This window comes from Cervus elaphus, chromosome 10 (genome assembly GCF_910594005.1).
Source record: "Cervus elaphus chromosome 10, mCerEla1.1, whole genome shotgun sequence".
NCBI classification, from domain to species: Eukaryota; Metazoa; Chordata; class Mammalia; order Artiodactyla; family Cervidae; genus Cervus; species Cervus elaphus.
Window position 1 is genome coordinate 36549612 of NC_057824.1, and position 19282 is coordinate 36568893.

General features: G+C 43.8%; 1 protein-coding gene across 1 annotated transcript in view; it reads left to right on the plus strand.

Annotated features, from left to right (window-relative positions):
- The window catches only part of SLC5A11 (solute carrier family 5 member 11), a 55089-nt gene that overhangs the window by 10896 nt on the left and 24911 nt on the right, over positions 1–19282 (plus strand). Inside the window, exons 4-7 of the mRNA XM_043914544.1 lie at positions 1250–1321; positions 7795–7899; positions 9097–9156; positions 18670–18774. Coding sequence (XP_043770479.1) covers positions 1250–1321; positions 7795–7899; positions 9097–9156; positions 18670–18774 — 342 coding nt within the window. The remainder of the gene's footprint in view (positions 1–1249; positions 1322–7794; positions 7900–9096; positions 9157–18669; positions 18775–19282) is intronic.

Below are 19282 nucleotides of genomic sequence, written 5' to 3' on the forward strand. Positions count from 1 at the left end.
ACAGGGACTTCCCTGGTGGACCAGTGGTTAAGAATCCACCTTCAAATGCAGGGGACACAGGTTAGATCGCTGGTAGGGGAACTAAGATCCCACCTGCTGTGTGGGGACTACGTCTGTGCAACCACAACTGCTAAGGTCATGGGCCACACCCAGAGAGAAACCTGAGTGCCGCAGCCAAAACTCCACACAGCCAGAAACAAACAAGTAAATAACTCCTGAAAAACAAACCATGGGTCACACAAAACATATTTGATCTAAAAAGTACAACCACTAGTGAATATAACTAAAAAGAAGTAGAAGGACTTCCCTGGTGGGGTGTGGGTTCCATCCTTGGTCAGGGAGCCTCATGCTTCCACATGCCTCATATTTTCACATGCCTCATGATCAAAAAAACAGAAAAAAATACAAAAGACATAACATAAAACAGAAGCAATATTGTAACAAATTCAATAAAGAATTTTAAAAATGATCCACATCAAAAAAAAAAATTAAGGGAGAAAACAGAACAAAAAAGTAGAATCACAGATATAGAGAAGAAACTAGTGGTTATCAGTGGGGAGAGGGGAGGAGAAATACAGGAGTAGAGCATTAAAAGGTACAAACTATTATGCATAAAATAAGCTTCAAGAATATATTGCATACTACAGAGGATATAGCCAATATTTTATAACTGTAAGTGGAGTACAATATTTAAAAATTGTAAATCACCTATAACTTATATAATATCATACATCACCTATACTTTTTTTTAAAGGACCTCAGAGGCTTTTTTTTTTTTTTTTGAAATTTTTATTTCGGGGCCTCACCACAGAGCATGTGGGATCTTATTTCCCTAACCTGGGAAGTAGAAGAAAAGAGTCTTAGCCTCTGAACCACCAGGGAAGTCCCTCACTTTAAAAAAAAAAAAAATTAGAGTTGAGGGACTTCCCTGGTGGTCCAGTGGTTAGCACTCCACGCTTTCATTGCCGAGGGCAGGTTCCATCCCTCGTTGGGGAACTTAAGTCCCACAAGCTGCATGGTGCAACAAATAGTGAAGTAAGATATTTCATGCAAATAATGACCATGGGAAGTATTGCTCAGGGACTCTTACAAAAACAAACAAACAAAACCCCAAACCAAACAAACCCCAAAATAAGTTTGATGTCTGAATCTGGCCTGCTGGACTCCCAGGTATAATCAGGGATTAGACTATCCGGGGGCGCCTCTGATTGCTAGCATTTCCTTTACCCAATGCTCTTCTGTCTTTCAGTCGACAGTGAAGACCAAAAGAGACACAGTCAAAGGCTACTTTCTAGCTGGAGGGAACATGCTGTGGTGGCCAGTAAGTAGTCTTTGGTTCAATTAAAAGACTCTTCAAGTCCCGATACTCTGTCTAGCCTTTGCTTTCTCAGGACTCTCTGGTCCCTTGTTGTCTAGAAGTCACAGTCTAAACTAGAGAAGACTTAGCTCCAACTCGAAACAGTTTGAACAAAAGGAATCCATCAGCTCATCTAAGGGAAAAACCTAGAGTTGGTCTGGTTTCAGGTATGGCAGGGTATAGGGGCTCAAGTGATCATTGGTATCTGGTTTATCCCATCTATCTGTCTATCTATCTGTCTTTCTACTTGTGTCTACCTTTCTATCTATCTGCCTGTCTATCTGGGCTTCCCTGATGGCTCAGAGGATAAACAATCCACCTGCAATTCAGGAGACACAGAAGATGTGGGTTCGATCCCTGGGTTGGGAAGATCCCCTGGAGGAGGAAATGGCAACCCTCTCCAGGATTCTTGCCTGGGAAAATCCTATAGACAGAGGAGCCTGGTGGACTACAGTCCATAGGGCTGCATGAGTCGGACACAGAACTGAGTGATTAAGCACACACATTTATCTGCCTATCCATTATTTGTCTATCACCTATCTATCTCTATCAGCTTCTCTTCTTTTGGATGGGTGCCATTCCCAACAAGCTCAACTTCATGTCAACAGGATGATGGCCACTGCTCCAGACTTGCCATTCTCTCAGTCTCCAGCCTAGCATGGGACGAGCCCGGCCTCTGTGGCAGGATTCCTGGAAAATACGTGTCCCAAGCCCATCTCTGTGTTAGTCACTGTGACCAAGGTTGTTTGCTGTGTTAACTGACTCAAGCCTGGGTCACACACTCAGTGCCTAATCTGGAGGGCGTGGAGCCTGCTCTGAGGCAGATGTGATGAGAAATAAGAAGGGCTAGACCCTGAAGGAAAACTGGAGACCATTACTGGGCCCAGGTGGAAAGAATGTTGAGAACCCAAATAACAAATACAACAGCCCAATTAGTAGCTGCTATTCAAGGGAAGCTAAAGGCATTGCTAAATACATTGTTGTTCAGTCGCTCAGTCGTGTCTTACTCTTTGTGAGCCCATAGACTGCAGCATGCAAGTCTTCCCTGTCCTTCACCATCTCCCGGAACCTGCTCAAACTCATGTGCATTGAGTCAGTGACACTATCCAACCATCTCACCCTCTGACATCCACTTCTCCTCCTGCCTTCAATCTTTCCCAGCATCAGGGTCTTTTCTAATGAGTTGGCTCTTGGCATCAGGTGGCCAAAGTATTGGAGGTTCAGCTTCAGCATCAGTCCTTCCAATGAATATTTAGGGTTGGTTTCCTTTAGGATTGACTGGTTTGATCTTTTGCAGTCCAAGGGACTCTCAAGAGCTTCCTCCAACAACCCAGTTCAAAAGTCTCAATTCTTCAGTACTCGGTCTTCTTTATGGTCGAACTCTCACATCCATACATGACTACTGGAAAAACTATAGCTTTAACTAGATGAACCTTTGTCAGCAAAGTAATGTCTTTCCTTTTTAATGCACTGTCTAGGTTTGTCGTAACTTTTCTTCCAAGGAGCAAGCATCTTTTAATTTCATGGCTGCAGTCACCATCTGCAGTGATTTTAGAGCCCAAGGAAATAAAGTCTGTCACTGTTTCCATTGTTTCTCCATCTATTTGCCATCTGTTTGAAGTGATGGGACTGGATGCCATAATCTTAGTTTTCTGAATGTTGAATTTTAAGCCACCTTTTTCACTCTCCTCTTTCATCTTTGTCAAAAGGCTCTTTAGTTACTCTTTGCTTTCTACCATCAAGGTAGTGTCATCTGCATATCTGAGATTATTGATGTTTCTCCTGGCAATCTTGATTTTAGCTTGTGCTTCATCCTGCCCAGCATTTCGCATGATGTACTCTGCATATAAGTTAAATAAACAGGGTGACAATATGGAGCCTTGAGGTACTCCTTTCCCAATTTGGAACTAGTCTGTTGTTCCATGTCCGGTTCTAACTGTTGCTTCTTGACCTGCATACAGGTTTTTCAGGAGGCAGGTAAGGTGGTCTGGTATTCCCATCTCTTGAAGAATTTTCCAGTTTGTGGAAATACACACATGCACACATATACACTCACATATATACACACAGGCCTCTGCTTCATGGGTCCTGAGTAAGGAATCAGAAATGATAATTTTATTCATGATCTTCTATTGTAAGGGTTAAGTCTCCCAACTAAACAGAGAGAAGGCATTTCCCATTTGCAGGGAGTCCAAAAGGTGTAAGATGCAGAGAGATAACCAGTATCTGAGCTGCTGGTCAATACAATGTCTGAAGACAATGACCACACTGTTCTCAAAAGATACCAAAAATGAGCTCTGCGTTATATATTCAGTAAATTAGTTAGAACAATTCCCTGTCCAGCACTGCACCAAACAGAGGAGACATCACTGAGCTTGTCTTCACCCTCAAGGAGCTTGTGATCTAGTGCAGCGTTTCCCGAAATGTGAACAACAGGTGCACGGTGATTTTTCAGTTGTACACAGACACAGCATTGAATAACATCAGATTGCATCGTGGGAATATTCCCTTTCTTATTCCCAGTTAGTCCTCTTGGTTACATAAAAGAAAGTCACAATTTGCTACTAAGATGGCTTTACCGGTCTTTCAGCACTGACTAATCTGTGTTTAACAAAGAGAATGCAAGCCTCAGGTTAAGTAAATTTGGTAGTCCAGAGAACCTAGAGATAATTTAATAGCTCTTTTTTTCATTTTCATCTTATTTGTATGGTTCTCTTCTGTGTAAAGCAACTGATGCTGGTTTTCCACGTGAAGTTGTAAATACATACATATGCATGTATCATATTAATATATAATAATTGGTTAAATAATAAAATACATAATCATATATATAAGTTAAAGAAGAAGTCAGTATAAGCTAAAATATTGAGTAAATACCAGTGCAGGTGCAGGAGACATAGAGATGGCCACAGAAGAAGTACTCAGTGACTGAATTTTTTCTTTACAGCTTTTACTGAAATTGTTGCAATATTGCTTCTGTTTTATGTTTTGGATTTTTGGCCGTGAGGCATGTGGCATCTTAGCCCCCGAACCAGGGATGGAACCCACACCCTCTGCATTGGAAGGTGAAGTCTTAACCACTGACCTCCAGGGAAGTCCTGTAATGATTGAACTTTAAGAAATGCTGGTCAAATGGTCTTTATGATGAGTGACGCTGGGCTCAAAAAAAAATTCCATTGGAATATAGCAGCTCACCTAAGTATGCCTGCTTTTGCATACTTGTATCCATTTCTTTGCTCACATGCTTGGATGACCCTTCAGGTCAAGAAGGAAAGGGCAGTTGTGTAACTTTCTTTGCTTTCTTCACTCAGGAGAATGATGTCAATGGAAAGGAGGTGTTGTTAAGAGAATGGGCTTTGGAATAATAGCATCAGTTAGCTATTGCTCCTAAGAAGCCACCCATAAATTTAGTGGCTCACAACCACTACAGTGTATTATTTCTTTTTAAAATTTATTTTTAAAAAGCTGAAGTATAGTGGACTTACAATGCTATGTTAATTTCTGCTGTATGCCAAAGTGACTCAGTTATATATATATATAGTGTATTATATCTTTGTAAGAGATTAATTAATTTTTGGTTATGCTGCGTCTTCATTGCTTCACTTGGGCTCTCTCTAGTTGCAGTGAGTGGGGGCTGCTCTTCGTTGCAGTGCACAGGTTCCTCATTGCAGTGGCTTCTCGTGTTTCGGAGCCCAGGCTCTAGGCGCATGGGCTTCAGTAGTTGCGGCTCACAGGCTAAGTAGTTGCGGCTCGTGGGCTCTAGGGTGAGGGCTCAGGAGTTGTGGTGCATGGGCTTTCGTTGCTCTGTTTCCCCAGCATGTGGGATCTTCCCAAACCAGGGATTGAACCCATTTCCCCCACGTTGGCAGACAGATTCTCATTCACTGTACCACTAGGGAAGTCCCAGCGGTATAATAAATCATTATTCTAATGATTGCATGGTTCGAGTGGGTGGTTCCTCCCCTGCTCTTTAGCACTTCAGCTCTATGGCACTGCATTTAGCTGTTGGCTGGATGGGCTAGACGCCAAGACGGCCCCATCCACAGATATGGCTCTGGTGGGGATGGCCAGAAGACTAGGGCTTCACTCTCTACATGCCCCTCATCGTTTAGTGACCCAGACCAAGGTTTTTATAAGGCATTTGACTTCAAAGGGCAAAAATGAAAGCTGCCGGGCTGCTGAGCCTTGACCTGGAAGTCACACAGTGTCACTTTCACCGCATCATATTGGTCAAAATAAGCCATCGGCCAGTGCGAGTTCTTTATGGGAAGAGCGGAAAAGTCACATTTCAGAGGAACATGCAGGGTGGTGTCATTGGGAATGGCAGAGTAAAGATCTTTGAACTTTCCTCCAGAGAACTTTTTAAAAAAATTATTTATTTATTTTATTCTTTTTTGGTTGTGCTGGGTCTTTGTTGCTGCATGGGTTTTCTCTAGTTGCGGTCAGCAGGGGCTCCTCTTCATTGCAGTGCATGGATTTATCATTGTGGTGGCTTCTCTTGTTGCGGAGCATGGGCCCTAGGGCACGTGGGCTTCAGTAGCTGCAGCTTGCTGGCTTTAGAGCATGGGCTCAGTAGTTGCCGCACATGGGGTTTGTTGCTGCCCGGCATGTGGAACCTTTTCAGGCCCGGGATCAAACCTGTGTCCCCTGCATTGGCAGGTTCTTATCTACTGTACCACCAGGGAAGCCCCGTGTGTGTGTCCTAAGTCACTTGAGTCGTGTCTGACCCTGTGTGACCCTATGGACTGTAGCCCGCCAGGTTCCTCTGTCCTTGAGATTTCCCAGGCAAGAATACTGGAGTGGGTTGCCATTCCCTTCTCCAGAGGATCTTCCCAACCCAGGGACTGAACCCGTGTCTCTCATGTCTCCTGCACTGGCAGGCAGTTTCTTTACCAGGGAAGCCCCCAGGGAGCTTTAATTCAAGAAAAACAACTGAATCTCAACAAGATCAGGAAGCTGTGTGGTGTCTTACCTGGCTCTATTCCCATCCGCTTCTCCTCAGCTCTGCAGTAGTCTTGAAGACCAGTAGGTTAGAACAGGATTGGGTCTCGTTCAAAGCCCCATTCTCATATTATTGCCAGTATTTAACCCTAGAAAGCACGCTTGTACAACTTGTCTTTATCTGATCCGAATCAATGATCACCCAGTGTGAGCAGCTTTTTTATCCAGAGGTGTTAGTTAAAAAATCATCAACTTGACATTGCAGCTGCTTGAGGTTCATGGGGTCGCAAAGAGGCGGACATGACTGAGTGACTGAAATGACCTGAACTGGATTGGACTGAGCTAATCAGGGAATTAAAGTGGCACATTAGGTAGTATCTATTTAATGCAAATAGTAATAGTCCCTAAGCTGAACTACAGATTAAACTACAGATTCAATCCCTATCATAATTCCATCTGCATCACCCCCCCGCCTTGTTTTGCAGAAATTGGTAAGGCAATCCTAAAATTCAGATGGAAACACCAGGGACCCAGAATAGCTGAAACAATCTTTTTTTTTTTTTGAAACAATCTTGAAAAGGAAGAAAAAAGCTGGAGGACTGACTTAGGACTTCTCTACTTTGAAACACTACCAAGCTACTACATTCAAGAGAGTGTGATGGTGACAGATCAGTGGCATAGAGTCAGATAAAAACCAGAGACGAGAAAGTCAGTGGGAGGTACCACAGTCCCCTCACAAACAGTCCCTCTCTCTCTTTCTCCCCCGATCATCTCTCTCTATCTTTGTCTCTATCTGATTCTGTCCTCCCTTGAGCTACCTTTTTCTGCGTCTTCTTCATTCTCCTCTCAGAGCGGCAGACATGAATGTGCTGCTCACCCCGCTCCCCATCCCCTTGCTACACACACACTGCCCTGGGTTACGTGTCCCCCAGCCTAAGGGACCAGCAAAGATGATTTCCCAGGTCCAGATTCCCAGGAGAGAGAATGTAATTGGCCCAACTGGGGCCAGGTGCCCAGGTTTGTCTTATGTAATCAATGAAGTCCAGGAATTGGGGTCCTTAAGAACAGTTCTACCCACTTAGAGTTCTATTAGAAGGGCTCTCTACTTTGCTAAGTTAGAAGTGGGGCTGAGGAACAACATAGGCTTCCTGATTCTCATCCTGGAGCACTTTCTACAACACCTGTTATCCTCCCTAACCCCTAGAGAGGCTGCATACAGTTGTTCAAGTTGTACACTGCACAACCCTAGAGGGGGACACAATTTACATTTTAGGCATCCTAGATATGCATATTTGTTATACCAGTTTCCTAAAGATGAAGGTAAAAGAGTCTTGGAGGAGAGGTTTTTTCTAATTTGAAAAAAGTTGCTAGATAAACTAGGGTTGGCCCCACTTTCTCCTTTTGTCTTGGTCCCTTTGGAGTATGGGAAGAAGGGGAGTGGGAAGAAGCCACCCCAGACCTTGGCTCCAGGATCTGACCTGTCCGTCTCCCCACAGGTGGGTGCATCCTTGTTTGCCAGCAATGTTGGAAGTGGACATTTCGTTGGCCTGGCAGGGTCAGGTGCCGCTGCGGGTCTTTCTGTAACTGCTTACGAACTTAATGTAAGTGTGTTTCCAGGGCAATGTCAGTTCAAGATTACCAAACAGGTGGATTCAGGGGAGGGGGGAGGCAGTTTTATGCATGGTCTGCTCTTCTAAATATAGAGTGGTGCTTTATGAAAAAACAAGCAGGAGTCATCAAGGGCACCCCGATTAGCAAAAATTAATTTGGTCTGCAAGTCATATTGCAGGCTTCCCCATGTTCGCTTGATGGGAGTCTGTAAGGCAAATGTGTGTGTGAAGAAGGCACAGTGTCTCTTCTGTGCAGATGCAGAAGATAGAAGGTTTTGTGGGACTGGGGGGGGGTGTATCAGATATCAATTGGCCATCACAAAACTTATGTGGTTCCGTGGTTCTTGATCTTTTTGCCACCCCACAGATACTCAGGAGATAGGACACACTCTTTGCATAGCAGGCTCATTCAGGATATGATTTTTACTGATGGGAGGGGATGCATTTATTAATAGTGATCTTCATCTTCATAAAACTCATTTTTTTAGCGCTTACCCTGTGCCATAGACTTAAGTACACTACATACATCATCATATTATGGGATTCAATTACAGATTAGCACCAAACCGTCTGGATTCAAATCTGGGCTCTAAAATTTACAAGCTGTGTGACCTTGGGCAAATTACTTGACCTCTCTGAGGCTTGTGTATAAAACAGAGAAAATAATGGTACCTTCCATATCGGGTCATTGTGAGGATTAAATGACTTCACGCTTGTAAGGCATGCACAAGAATGTCTGGAATATAATGAGTGCTCAGTAAGCATCATCTTACTGATTCCCTTGCAACAATCCAGTGGCGGCACTGTTACTGTCATTGCACAGGTGAGAAAAATGAGTCTCAGAGACCTGTGTAAACTCTCCCAGCATCACCAGCTGTTCATCAGCATGGCCTGCCTGACCTCACAGCCTTGCTTTAACCCCTGCCCAAGGAGGGGAGGGAACACAAGGGGACGAAGTGGAATATGCAAGGTTTAGGAGGCATAGCCCTGGGAGCCACTCTGCCCCACTTCATCCCCATGTTCTGTTTAAATCTGGGGATGTGATGGCCCGGAGAGGGTGAGTTACTCGGTAAGTAAGAGATGGAACCAGGAGCAGACCAGACCAGGTTCCATCCAGACGTAAGGAAATCCAAACTTGTCACCACAGTGTGGGCAGGAGCTGAGTCCTGATTCTGTTTTCTCCGGCAGGGCTTATTTTTCGTGCTGATGTTGTCCTGGATCTTCCTTCCAATCTACATCACTGGTCAGGTGAGTCTGAGGGCGTCCAGGTGCTATGGAATAGGAAGATCCGTTGGGAGGGTCAGCCCTGCATTCATCCCTTCCCTCTCAGCAGCATCCTTCCATCCTGCCAGTGGACATCCGTTACACAGTCCCCAAGAGGTCGCAGCATCAGTGAGGGGTGACTGATATATTCATTAGGACTATTAGGAACACTGTCCTTAGCAGTTCCCACCTAGTAATGATGAGACATTTTGAGTAATGACATCAAAGATACATATGGGGTATTCAGAGGCTGGAAGTGATGTGGGCTCAAAAAAATTTTTTTTTGAATGTCAAAACACAAAATCACAGTCTTTTCTGAATGTTTAAGCCATAACAGATTACTGCTTTCTTTTTTTTTTCCTCCCCAATTATTTTTATTAGTTGGAAGCTAATTACTTTACAATATTGTAGTGGTTTTTGCCATACACTGACATGAATCAGCCATGGATTTACATGTGTTCCCCATCCTGAACCCCCCTCCCACCTTCCTCCCCATCCCATCCCTCTGGGTCTTCCCAGTGCACCAGCCCTGAGCACTTGTCTCATGCTTCCCACCTGGGCTGGTGATCTGTTTCACACTTGATAATATACATGTTTCGATGCTGTTCTCTCAGATCATCCTACCCTTGCCTTCTCCCACAGAGTCCAAAAGTCTGTTCTGTACATCTGTGTCTCTTTTTCTATCTTGCATATAAGGTTATCGTTACCATCTTTCTAAATTCCATATATATACATATACACAATGGAGTATTACTCAGTCATTAAAAAGAATTCATTTGAATCAGTTCTAATGAGGTGGATAAAACTGGAGCCCATTATACAGAGTGAAGTAAGTCAGAAAGATTACTGCTTTCAACACAGACACACACACACACGATTCAGTGATTTTTCTTTCTTCCTTTCCACCTAAAACCATAATAATTGAGTTATTTCTGGCTGACGTGATATGTCAAATTTTTTGTTACAAAATAGTAGTGCTTTAGACTTTTTGACAGAGGTAGTTTACAAAAATCACTTCTGCTCTTATTGACAGTTTTCTGTCACACATACCCTCTAGGCTTAATCCTGTTTTAGGTATTCTCCTAGGCAGAGCAAGATCACACAGTATCAGTGTTATTCATCAAGTAATAACTGATTTTAACTTTTTATTATGGAAACTTAAAAAATGTACAAAGTAGAAAGAACTACTTAATGATCAGAAAAATCATTTAAAAAAATCACTCTGTATTGGAAGTAGTGCAATCTTATGCAAAGACAGTGAGGTAGGAATAAGTAAATTATCTTGCTTGGAGATAATAATGAGCCTAAAAGCATGGCTTTTGGTCGATGGGGAGCCTAGGTCTGCCCAGCCCCTACATGGACAAAATCTCTGAGGCAGAATAATACTGACTAGAAGTGAGCACTTTGAATAGGAGAAGTAAAGGATGACGGAAATGTAGGTCAGTTTTAAGATAGGGTAGCCAGATATTTTTAGCTGATGGTTTCTATTTTCTCTATGAAGTAGAAGGTAGTGTCATTTGCTGGGCGTGAGGAAGGAACTTGTGTAGTCAAAGGTTGAGAAGAGGCATGAAGAATTGAAATGACTGCTGTGGTTTATAATAGAAAAACCTGGGGACTACCACAGTATCACTGATTGGAGGATTGGGTATCTGTACTGTGAATATCATGCTGTGAAAAGGGCTGAAATTGACAGTTGTGCTGCTGTGAAAGGATCTCCAGTCTTTATTGCTGAATTAAAAATTCCTGTGGCTCCAGACGTTCTTTGGTTGACATTTTATTCAAAGGGGAGATGAAGCTGATGCTAGATAATAAATGCCATAGTGCTGAGGAGCAATAAAAAGCTACCCAATCCATTTCTATCAGGCAATAAAATAAACAGAGAAAAGTGATAAGACACAAATGTGGTGCTTAACAAATTACTGTAAAACAAATACCCAGATGGAGTCACAAAGTGTAATACCCTCCCTCACATGCCTTTACCAGATAGCAATATCTTCCTTTCTTTGTGAGTTTCACTGAACTCACTCCCTTACTTTTCTTTACAGCTTCAATTGTGCACACCTTAAGAATATGGTTTAATTTTACTTTTTTGGAATGAAATATAGTACATGGAATCAGGGATAACATTCTTTCCTTGCATGTACCTGATTTATTAATTTCCATTTCTATGTAGTATCCCAGAGTATGACTATACTCCGATATATTTGTCTCTTCTTTCGTTCACAAGCATTTAGGTTGTTCCTAATGCTAGCCTAGAGGAGGCATGGCAACCCACCCCAGTAGTCTTGCCTGGAGCATCCCCATGGACAGGGGAGCCTGGTGGGCTACACGGTACGTGGGATCGCAGAGTCAGACGTGACTGAGAGCCTAAGCCCAGCCCAGCACAGTGTTAGCCTGTGATGGACAGTGTCGCTGGTAGCATTTTAAAAAGTTACTCATTTTTATTTTTGGTTGTGCTGGGTCTGCGTTGCTGCACATGGGCTTTCTCTAGTTGCGCTGAGTGGGGCTTGCACTTCGCTGCAGTGCATGGGCTTCTCATTGCGGTGTCTTCTCTCGTTGCAGACCACAGGCTTTAGAGTGCAGACTCAGTAATTGTGGTGAAGAGGCTTAGCTGCCTCACAGAATGTGGGATCTTCCCAGACCACGAACCCATGACCCCTTGTTGGCAGGTGGATTCTTAACCACTGGACCACCAGGGAAGTCCTGGTAACATTTTTATACACGTGTCCTGATGAATATGAAAGTTATGTTTATGGAGAAAAATCTAAATATAGGTGGAATTTCTGGGTCATTGGATGTGTTTATCCGGTTTGATTAGACACTGCCAAATTTATTCCCAGAGTAGCTCTATCAGTTTATACTCCCAGCAGCAGGGCATGCAGATTCCCTTTGCACCGTTGCTCTATGTCCTTGCCAATACTTGGTATTTTCCAGCTTTAAAATTCTTGCCAATTTGGTGACTGTGTAATTTTCTCACTGTGCTTTCCATTGGCAATTCTGTTTATATATTTTCTGGCCATTCCGATGTCCTCTTTGGGAAAATAACATGTCTAGGACTTTCGCCAACTTTTCTCTTATGGTATACAGTTTCTTCTTATTGATAGAAGTTCTTTGTACATTCTGGAAACAAGCCCTTAAGCTGATTACATGTATTGCAAATATCTTTGCCCCCTATTCTGTGATTCGCCTTTTAACTCTTAATGGTATTTTTTGAAAAACAGATCTTTTTAAAAACTATTTTATTCAAGTATGGTTGATTTACAACATTGTGTTAATTTCTGCTGTATAACAAATTGATGGAGTTATACATATATATATATATTCTTTTTCATATTCTTTTCCATTATGGTTTATCACAGGATGTTGAATATAGTTCCCTGTGCTATACAGGAGGACCTTGTTTATCCATTCTACAGATGAGTTGCATCTGCTAACCCCAAATTCCCAATCCATCCCTCCCCCACTCCTCACCCACTTTGCAACCGCAAGCCTGGTCTCTGTCTGAGTCTATTTCTGTTTTGTAGATAAGTTAATTTATGTCATATTTTAGATGTCAAATATGTTATTTTATATAATATTTGTTCTCTCTCTGACTTACTTCACTTAGTATGATAATCTCTAGGTGTATATATGTTGCAGCAAATGGCATTATTTCATCCTTTTTTATGACTGTGATATTCCATTGTATATATATATATCACATCTTCTTTATCCATTTGTTTGTTGATAGACATCTAGACTGCTTCCATGTCTTGGCTATTTTAAATAATACTGCTGTGAACATGGGTTGCATGTGTCTTTTTGAATTATAATTTTTTCTGATATACATGCCCAGGAGAGGGATTGCTGGATTATACAATAACTCTATGTTTAGTTTTCTGAGGAAACTCCACTTCCCTTGTGGCTTAGCTGGTAAAGAATCCGCCTGCAGTGCAGGAGACCTGGGTTCAATCCCTGGGTTGGGAAGATCACCTGGAGAAGGGAAAGGCTACCCACTCCAGTATTCTGGCCTGGAGAATTCCATGGACCTCACTTCCATGGGGTCACAAAGAATCGGACACAACTGAGCAACTTTCACTCACTCAAGGAAACTCTGTACTGTTTTCCATAGTGAGTGTACCAATTTACATTGCCATCAATAGTGTAAGAGGGTTCTCTTTAACAGATCTTAATTTTAATGTTGTTCCATTTACCACTTTTCCTTAATTACTGCCTTTTATATCATATTTTAAAAATATTTTCCTATTCAAAGGTCATAAAGATAGTCTCCTATATTACCGTCTAGAACTTCTCGTTTTTAAGTCAATTATCCACCTAGGATTGACTTTTGTATACCATGTTTTGAGACTAGGATAACGCTAGTTTTATCCATCAAGAAGATTACAGACCAATTTTACTTTTGAATGTGGAAAATGACTCCTACTCTTTAGAGATCCACCCTACTCTCCATCTACAGTATACACCTGTCAGTTCATTCATTTATTCGTTCTTTGAAGAAGCATTTGTTGAGCTATATGTGAACTGTATTCCAGACACTATCTAACAGTTCCTCATCCTCACCAGGCTCTCTACATCACCAGCCTAATGCAAAACTTTCCCCTCTTCTTGTAAAGTTTTCCTTTTCCTTTGTGGCTTGGTTAGCTCCTATCATCTGTCCAGTTCCTACTTTAAGCAACTCTTCCTGCAGGAAGCCCTGTCTGGAGGGCTAACCTTTCTGGTTAGCTTAAGTCTCCTCCTTCGTTTGCAGTCACGGCTGTTTTGTATTTGCTTGGGTGATTATCAAATTAATATGCCTCTCCCATTAGACTGTGTCTTTCCCACTATAAGTTCTCAACATTAGCAGTGGTGACATTTGGGGCAGGCTAATTCTCTTTTTTAAAAACATTTATTTATTCATTTGGCTGTGCTGAATCTTAGTTGCCACACATGGGATCTAGTTCCCTGACCAGAGATTGAACCCAGGCCCCCTGCAGAGTCTTGGCTAATGGACCACCAGGGAAGTCCCTGGACCAGGGTAATTCTTTGCTGTGTGTGTGTGTATATGCACGTGTGAGGGGTGGTCTCTGCATTTTAGGATGTTTTTTCAGTATCCCCTATCCCTACTTACTAGATGACAATAGCATCCCTCAAATTGTGGCAGCCACAATGTCTCCAGACTTTGCCAAATGTTCCCTGGGGAAGTATGAAATCTTCTTCCTTCCATTAAGAGCCACTGCACTAGACTTTGTGTCTCTCCCATTAGATAGTAAGCTCCAGGAGGGCAAGAACCATTTCTGGTTTCTCCCAGCATCTAGAATAAGGTCTGGGTACTTGCTTGGTGATCCAGTGGTTAAGAATCTGCATGCCAGTGCAGGGGACACGGGCTTGATCCCTGGTCCAGGAAGATGCCACATGCCACAGGGCAACTAAGCCCGTGGGCCACAGCTACTAAGCCTGCACACTTAGAGGCCATTTGCTGCAACAAGAGATGCCACTGCAATCAAAAGCCTGGGCACGCAGCAATGAAGACCCAGGGCAGCCAAAAATAAATAAATAAATAGTGTCTGATACATAGTGGATACTTGAAAAATATTTGTTGAAGCTACTCAGTAGCAGGGTCCATGATTTCAGAAGGAATTAAAATGAAGGATTAGCTGACATTCAAAAGAAGAGGCACCATTTAGGGATTAAAAGTCTCAGTCAAAAAAAAAAAAAAAAGTCTCAGTCAAGTGCCAAAGCCAGGGTCATCAGGCTGAGCAAATGAGATGGTGGCATTGATGAAAAATTTGGGGATTGGAGGTGAATGGCGTCCTGGAGATGACAAGGTTTGGATGCTGGCCAGAGAAATGAGTTGTTGAAGTGGAAATGTCTGTCTGTTGTTGGGGCTAAGACACTGTACAAAGTGTCCCATGTCAGTGCTCTGCACTGTCCTTGAAACTGCTTCCAGACTGGGGGAAAGCCTAGAAAGAGGGCAAGACCACAAAGGAGCTGAAGTTCTCGTTGGCTGCTGAACAGGGTTCTGGGGAGTGTTGGGGTGAGCAGAAGTTGCTATGGATGATGGCATGGCTTTCCGGGGAAGAGGGAGGGGTTTCCCCTGAGGACGGAGTGTGGCGGTCTGCATGTGATTCAAGGGAGAGTAAGACGGATGCTGACATCCCCTGGCCGCCCTCCATCCCCAGGGGATGAGGAGCCCCCAGAGCATGGTGCCCAGGAGGTCCTCTCTCGGGGCCGCTGTCATAGGCCGAGTCTATTTCCTGTTGACGTTCACCCAGCAACACTCGGAGGGTGGTTCCTGTGTCAACAGTCATTCACGTCTCTGTCTCTCAACCTTGTTTTCTGGCAAATTGCCTTCTCAGCTACTTTACAACAAACAGCCTGGGCTCCGCCTCCCATCTGTCAGCCAGCATCACATTTCTCCCCAGTTTGATTTCGAAATACCAGCGCCGCTCACTTTCTGATGACTTTCACGCCTCCTTCCTCTCTTAGCTCATTAGAAACTTCCTGCATGTAGCAGGCTGTGCAGCTCTTTGTAGATTGAAATGGAGGTCAATGGATAATAAAGGCTGTCAGCCAAGGATAGGAATGTCACTCTCCAGCAAGACCCACTGATGGTTGTTGCTCAGAGACCAGAGAGTGAATCCGTTTGAGCAGCATCATCCTTGGTCCACTTTTCTGAGTGGGCTGAAGCTTTCATGCGCTCTCTCTAATTAGCTCTGACACCATTACCAGGGGGCTTCCTGGGTGGCTCAGTGGTAAAGAATCCGCCTGCCAAGCAGGAGATGTGGGTTTGATCCCTGAGTCGGGCAGATCCCCTGGAGAAGGAAACGGCAACCCACTCCAGTATTCTTGCTTGGGAAATCCTATGGACAGAGGAGCCCGGTGGGTACAGTCCATGGGGTCACAGAAGAGTCGGACACGACTTAGCAACTAATGAACAATAACAAACCGTCACCAAGAGTGTGTCCGGTCAGTACGGTTTGATTGAATCCCTCTGTGTGTTATTCCCTGAGAGCATCAGACTTTAGTGCCATGTGTTTCAGGAGAAAACCCTGTTTGCCTTGCAACAAATCAGAAGGTTGAGGAACAAGACATTCACCAGGGTCAGCATCCCTAAATGCCCTTTCAGGGATCGGGAGGGAAGAGATACGTTTTAAGTTTTTAAAATTTTAAGGTGTTCGTTTATTTACTTCTCTGGGCTTCCCGGCCTGGCATGCTGCAATTCATGGGGTCGCAAAGAGTCAGATACAACTGAGCGACTGAACTGAACTGAACTGACGGGCTTCCCTGGTGGCTCAGTGGGTAAAGAATCTGCCTGCAATGCGGGAGACCTGGGTTCGGGTTGGGAACATCCCCTGGAGGAGGGCATGGAAATCCACTCAAGTATTCTTGCCTGGAGAATCCCTGTGGACAGAGGAGCCTGGCAGGGTGCAGTCCATGGGGTCACAAAGAGTCGGACACAACTGAGCGACTGAGCACATACATATTTATTTCTAGAGTTCAATTTTTTGGCCAGTATTTTACTATGAAAAGACTTTCAAGCATACATTAATGTTGAAATAATTTTACACTTTACACCCTTATAGTCTTGAATGCCCAGGTTCTACTATTAACAATTTGTCATTCTTTTTAAAAAATTTTTAATTTGGCTGCATTGGATCTTTGTTGTGGCAGCCAGGATCTTTAGTTGTAGCATGCAAACCCTTAACTGTGACATGTGGGACCTAGTTCCCAGACCAGGGATTGAACCCAGGTCCACTGCATTGGGAGCACAGAATATTAGCCACTGGAGCACCAGGGAAGTCTCAGTTTATCATTCTTAAATCAAGAATGGCCATCCAGTTTCTCCCAGTCTCCCCTCCGAGCTTCTTCTGCCTTCACACCTGACCTTGGGATGGATAGTTGGCCATTTGTCAGCTTATGTTTGGGTACCCATTTGTCTCTTCCCTGGGTTAGACTAGGAAGCATTCAAGCAGCAGCAGCCTGGAAGGGGGGCTGCAGACATTTCTGTGAATATAATCAGTACTCTGTCCTTTTCCATCTGAGGTCTAGGATCTCATGGAAGAAAAGTTTTTGGTTTGAGTTTCTTTTGCCCAGACATGGCATCCTCTGAACCCAAGTCTGGGGGTACAGTGAGGAGATTGGGAAAGAACATGCCATCCCCCAAGAAAAGTATAACCCAAATAATGGTTCTCATCACTGTGAGCCAGCCCTTGGGGTGCCCCATATGGCAAGGACACCCAGCCCGGGACCACCCATCTGGACCATGCAGACTCATCTGGAGCCACTCACTCAGTGCTGCCCTGGTCTCCTCTCTGCTGTCTCTGGAATGTGCACATTTTGCTTTTAGGATTCTCTGTTCTTGGTAACCTGGTTAACAGTTTACAGTAGAGCAATTTTCCCAAAATTTAGAGCAAGGACAAATGGAGATTCTTGAGATGATTTTATGCATCAGATATGGAGCCAATGATACTGAATCATCTAGGAAGTTATTGCCTCCTCCACTGTCTACAGTGAGCTCCAGGGTAATGTCTCATGTTGGTGTTAGTTGCTTTTAACATCTGTCCGACACTTTGCTGATGACTTTTTTTTTGAAAGAAAGAATGAATAGGTTCTGGGCCCAGGGTTTTTGGTGTGCAAGAGGAAGCCGCCAGAAATGAATAGAACATAAATGAATTATTTTATTATCAATGTGTATATTTTTGCCGGTTTCCTTAAGTTTAGGATTGATTTTTCCATTTCACAGTAGTGATTTGCGTTGTTATTTATAGATGTGAGTGTTTTGTGTGTGTGTGTGTGTGTGTTCAGTTGTTTGTGATTCCTTGCGACCCTGTGGACTGTAGCCCACCAGGCTCCTCTGTCCATGGGGTTCTCTAGGCAAGAATGAAGAATACTGGAGTGGGTTGCCATTTCCTTCTCTTTTTAGATGTTTATTTAAATGTAAACATGATAAAATAATTATCCTTAAATTAAAACAATAAATAAATATAAAAAATAAACATGAGTTGGTTTAAAGAAAAACATTGTTTTATAGTACCATTTATTCTATTAATAAGTTTCATAAAATAACATTAATAACACAGATGGCAAAAATTGGGATAGAATATACATTTGGCTCGTATGATAGTTAAGTACATAGTGAAGTCGCTCAGTCGTGTCCGACTCTTTGCGACCCCGTGGACTGTAGCCCACCAGGCTCCTCCGTCCATGGGATTTTCCAGGCAAGGGTACTGGAGTGGGTTGCTATTTCCTTCTCCAGGGGATCTTCCCGACACAGGAATCGAACCCAAGTTTCCCACATTGCAGGCAGACGCTTTACCCTCTGAGCCACCAGGGAAGCCCCAGTTAAGTACATAGCTCTTCGCAGAACCCCAATTCATCCTCACCGCACCCTTTGGTCCCCATTTTCTCCTCCCTCTTAAGTCTCCCACTGAGAATCCCAGGAAAACCATCTGCGTTTCTGAGTTTGGGGAGGAGGGGGGAAGGGCTGCTGGGAGGCAAAAGCTCAGCTCTGGTCCCCAGGTCACCACGATGCCAGAATACCTACGGAAACGGTTTGGTGGCAACAGGATTCCCATCATCCTGGCAGTGCTCTACCTGTTTATCTACATCTTCACCAAGATCTCGGTAAGATGGGGACGCAGGAGGTGAGAAGCCTTTACAGAGCATTGCTGGTGGTGTCCGCTTCCCATCCACGTTCTTCTCTTACTGAGGAAGCTTCTGGGAGGCTCTAGGAAGATGGGAGGGGTGGGGGCAAAGGGCAAGCAGGGGCGGAGGAAGTATGGGAGAAAGGTGGAGAGGACTCCTCCCCCGTCTCCTGCCAAAGCTTCTTCAGCAACATCTCAGGATGGCACCCGACACTGAATGGCACTCCGAGAGCCCTGGGGTGAGTCTGTCGTTTTCCTCCTGGAATCAGGCAATTATAAGCTATGAGTCATATGTGCTGACAGCCATTCAGCCTGCCCCACCCTGACCTTTGGACAGGCAGATCTCCTGGAAAGCGGCCAAGAGCAGATGCTTGGCCACCTTCAGGAGGTGTGGCTCGGCCTGACTCACAGGGATGCCGTCTTCTCTTCAATTTGGAACTGAGGAAGACCTTGTCCAATGTGAGGTGGCGTAGGGCAGGGTATAGGAA